This window comes from Sinocyclocheilus anshuiensis, unplaced genomic scaffold (genome assembly GCF_001515605.1).
Source record: "Sinocyclocheilus anshuiensis isolate Anshui unplaced genomic scaffold, SAMN03320099.WGS_v1.1 scaffold1162, whole genome shotgun sequence".
NCBI lineage: Eukaryota > Metazoa > Chordata > Actinopteri > Cypriniformes > Cyprinidae > Sinocyclocheilus > Sinocyclocheilus anshuiensis.
Window position 1 is genome coordinate 2,005,245 of NW_015540875.1, and position 4,877 is coordinate 2,010,121.

The 4,877-nt window shown below is 33.0% G+C and overlaps 1 protein-coding gene across 1 annotated transcript in view; it reads left to right on the forward strand.

The window, feature by feature from the left end:
* The window catches only part of LOC107688260 (CUB and sushi domain-containing protein 3-like), a 311,798-nt gene continuing 306,921 nt past the window's right edge, over positions 1-4,877 (forward strand). Inside the window, exons 1-4 of the mRNA XM_016485884.1 lie at positions 1-69; positions 1,682-1,837; positions 3,381-3,386; positions 3,487-3,550. Coding sequence (XP_016341370.1) covers positions 1-69; positions 1,682-1,837; positions 3,381-3,386; positions 3,487-3,550 — 295 coding nt within the window. The remainder of the gene's footprint in view (positions 70-1,681; positions 1,838-3,380; positions 3,387-3,486; positions 3,551-4,877) is intronic.

The window sequence follows — 4,877 nt, forward strand, 5'->3', positions numbered from 1 at the left end:
ATGGCTGAGGCAGAGATTGCTGCATGCTCCAGTGCCGTCATGCCTGATAATGCAACACGGTTACTAGTGGTGAGTTTTTATAAAGTGTTGACTTGGTTATGAGTGCTAGAGACTCACTAGTGCGGGTGAAGGTAGTGTGATGCAGCTTTACGGCTTTGCTGCTTTTATATCCCACTATATTGCATATGCAGCCGAGGGAACCAAAGCAATAATCAAACCGAAGCATGAATAATGAATAAGGTTGTATGTTTTCACTGTTTGCCAGTTTTATTTACTCCGTTGTTGATTTTGTCATGTTTAGTATCTTCTGGAGTTATTCAATGCATGAAGTTCATTAGTTTACAGAAAATGTTTACAGAAAGTGTTTAAATGACCTGTTGATGAGAAGTCAGTGTGTATAGCAGCTGTACATTTGCTCAGCCTTGTTGCAAAATGACGTGTCTACTAGATAAGAAAATCAGTTTCAAAATGTTTGAAACATACAGGTGCATCTCAATAAATTAGAATGTCGTGGAAAAGTTCATTTATTTCAGTAATTCAACTCAAATTGTGAAACTCGTGTATTAAATAAATTCAATGCACACAGACTGAAGTAGTTTAAGTCTTTGGTTCTTTTAACTGTGATGATTTTGGCTCACATTTAACAAAAACCCACCAATTCACTATCTCAACAAATTAGAATATGGTGACATGCCAACTTTTCCACGACATTCTAATTTATTGAGATGCACCTGTATTTAGAAAAATGCATGCATGCATGTTAGTTTATTTATTTACTTATTTATTTTTTATTATGCATGCATGCATGAATGCATGCCAATGTAGTATTCAGTAAACATTAAAGTGAAAACAAAACAGTCAGTAAATTTTATTTAATTGCTGCAAGTTTAAGGTTAGTTTGATGCATATGGGATGTATTCCAAAAATGTGAAAACTGCTAAAGAAATTGGGTGAATCTGAATTTTTCAAATATACTTTTAATACAGTAACATTAATTGAGATCCTCTTTTAGTACCATTAAAAATGTATGTTTTTATTTATTTATTTATATTTTAATTTATTTATAATTTAAATTTTCAAATACATTTTAATGACAAAGTAGAAAAGTAAAACAATTTGAATTTTTAAAGTCAGTAAGTTCAAAAGTCATTTACTCCTTGATTTATTCAATGTTGTTGCAAGTTTAGGGTTAATTTGATGCATATAAAATGTGTCCAAAATATGAAAATTGCAATACATTTCAGACTTAATACATTTTTCAAATTTTAAATGAATGGATTTAAGACGCTGGCCTTAAATTTAAATTGAATAATTAGTTCAGACTGGTCTGTTGCAGCTTTTGCAGTCAAAATTTGTGTGGCATATATGGCTGGATGGATAGCTAGATAGATAACAAAAGAAGAAAAAAAATACTACCTAAATAAAGAGAAATATGTTGTGTGTATATGTTTCCCGGCGACTGATTTCCATAGCTGTGGAGGTAATGCAAATCAATATTTCATGACTATTTATGTACTTGTTGCATGCATTAAGCAGGATAATGCACCATCAGATGGCCATTACTGCAATATGAACCCCCTGAAGATGATCCAAGACCCCATCACCAAGCTTTATTTTGATATAATAATGTCTGACTGTATGTTCTCTTTCTTTAATTATGAATAGCTTGCAGCTTTTCCAGCCCTGGTGTGAATGCAGAGAGATGGCAGAAAGTCCTCCGAGACCCACTGGAGCTCCCAAAGCCAAAGACAGCTCTGAACTCATCAGGTCTGCGCTGAGCTTTGACTCTAATGCGAAGCCGAGCTGGAGTCGGGAGGGAGAGCAGTATAAAGCAGCGGCACGTCGCGGGCTGCACTTTAAAGATGACATATCTCAATGCTAATTGTGGGGATCAAAGCTCAACAGAACTCCTTCAGACAAGGAAATCTGAGAGCTGTGATAAACCGCTTTCAATTACTGTGGCACTTCATCTCGAATTTATTTACTCACCCGCATGGATATTTGGCTCTCCGTTCTGGCAATCATGGCCAAAGAAGTCAAATGATTGCACATTGTTAATAATCATCAATCTGATGAACCAAAATGGGACCAAAAACAATGCGAATGACACACTTAATCACGTAAGATCATATTGCATGACACTTAGAGCTGATTTTTGTCCTTTCTTTTATAGTCTTTTCTGTTTCCTCATTGTCAAATGGTGCTTGTCAGGTCGTACAATATCTGACTGAATCAATTGAATCAACACTTAACTCACTTGAGCTGAATAATAGGGCCTTTCGCACCGCAGGAACCTTTTCATAGTACCAGAACTAATTGTGGAACTACCCACTTTTTGGCGTTTTCGCACCGCCAGAACTGGGTGCGATTTTAGTACCGGACTGCCTTTTTCGCGAACCAAATTAGCTCCTACTCCGGAGCAGGGTCTAACCAGCACAACTGGTACTAATCGTGACATAAGTAGACATTGATTGGCCAAACGCGTACGAAAACGCCCTCACCCGCCATGATTTAAAACGTACTGTCCATTTAGTTCTGGAACTAAAGCGGTGCGAAAGGCCCTAATGACACAATTGTCTTTTTTTTAGAGCTGCTTTACCGCAGAATTTGAATTTGTTTCATTTTCAAAGAAACTCGCATCAGTGATTTTTCCAGTATTTTCCTTTTTATTATTGTGAAGCTGCTTTGAAACCTACTGTTTTATATAAAGTGCTATATAAATAAAGGTCACTTGGCTTGACAGTATGACCTTATTGGTTATATTGCCGAAGTTTTTTTTTTTTTGCCTGTACAATATATAGGCTAGTTTAAAATTTGGTCATGATTTGACAATATTGCCTGGCCATTTTACAATCATTTTATCAATCATTTCATGATCTGACATCTACATTGTCATCTACAAATTTTTGCAATGTCATATTTATTTTTTTCTGTTTATTTTTATTTGTTCATTTATTTATTTATTAATTCTTAATAATTTTATTTGTTTTTTAATAATAATTTATTATTATTATGTTCGCAACTTTTGCCTGGAAAAGCAATTAAAGTCTGCATGACTGTGCATTTTTGCTCTTAATATGGCTGAAACAACATTTAGAAATTTGACTGTGCATTATGCATGTACAGTATTTTTATTTCTATATTTGTTATTTTACATGTGTATTTATTTTTATTTCTATATGTATTTTATATATGTATACATTTATTTATTTATTTATTTTTTAATTTTTAGACATTATTTATATTATTATTAACACTATTATATTTGTCATTAAACTTAATTCAAATTCTAAAGTAGAAATAAGTAAAAAGATTTAAAAAGTAAAGTCAGTAAATTCAAGTTTTTCTTTCTCTCTTTTTTTTTTTCTTTTCTCTACAAGGTTACGGTTAGTTTGATGTTTATGCAATGTACTCAGTTTATTTACTTATTCGTTTTTGCCTAAATGCATGTCATAAATCACTGTGTTCTTATTGGTTCTTTTTTAGATGCTCACCATAAGAGAAGTCATGCTGCAGGACTGCCGACCAAAACTGTCAGAACTTTTGGACGGTGAGATTCATGGCGAAGGCAATTAATCAGCTGTCAGTGAGCATGTCACAGTAAAACTGCCAGTGGAAAAAAAATGTTTTTCTGATTCCTGAAATTTGTCTTACATGGCAAAATGGAGTGCCCAGTGTGCACCCGGCTTAACTCGACTTGAGAAGGGAAAAGGGAGGAAATATTAACTCCGAGGCCAACAAACTCAGCGCTCTATATGCATTACAGATGAACAGCAGAAGAAAGGAGAGGCGGTCTGCATTGTCCCGGTAAACTGCTGACTCCATCCTGCCCTACATAGGCCTAAATGGTCCAGATTAGTCAGGAATATGAAGTGCAGCTTTAGAGTTATCATTGACACTGTAATGGAAAAAGTTTCCCTTCCTGCATTTTTTTCCTACTCTCACTCCAGTTAATAGAGTGAAAGAAAAGTAATTAGTCACATTAGGGCTATATCAAAATCATATATAATGGTGTGAGTAATGTTATTTTGCATTAATGCTATATACACATCGTTCAAAAGTTTGGGGTCAGTAAAATTTTGTTTTTGATAATTCTCTTAAATGCTCTCCAAGGCTGCATTTCTTTGATTAAAAATACAGTAAAATCAGTAATACTGTGAAATATTATTAAAATTAAAAATAATTTTTTTCTATTTGAATATATTGTAAAACGTAATTTATTCCTGCGATGCAAAGCTGAATTTTCAGCATCATTATGCCAATCTTCAGTCACATGATCCTTCAGAAGTCATTCTCATAGGCTGATATGCTGCTCAAAAAAACATTTATTATCAATGGTGAAAACTGTGTTCTGTTCAAAAGAACAGTTTCAAAGAACATAATTTATTTGAAACAGAAATCTTTTGCAACATTGTCTTTACTGTCACTTTTGATCAATTGAATGCATCCTTTATGAATAAAAGTATTATTTAATTTTTAAAAATCCTACTGACCTGAACCAAAATATTATATAATATTTATAAAATATAAATTTGAAATAATATTATATTTAGGAAGTTAAAAAAGACTTTATATTTAATTCATATATTCATTATATCATGTTTAATTAAATGTTACTTGCAGTTTCTTTGAAGTTATTTGTAAAATTTACTAGCAAAATAGAAAAAGTGAAAATTGTTTCAAATTATTTTTTCAGTGTATTTTACAAATGCAATCTTGTTATTTGGAATAAACTCAAACCCTAATATCAGATTGAGTCTAACATTAGAGTGCAAAACAGCTTAAAGGGGTCATATGATGCGATTTCAATTTTTCCTTTCTCTTTGGAGTGTTACAAGCTCTTGGTGCATAAAGAAGATCTGTAAAGTTGCAAAGAC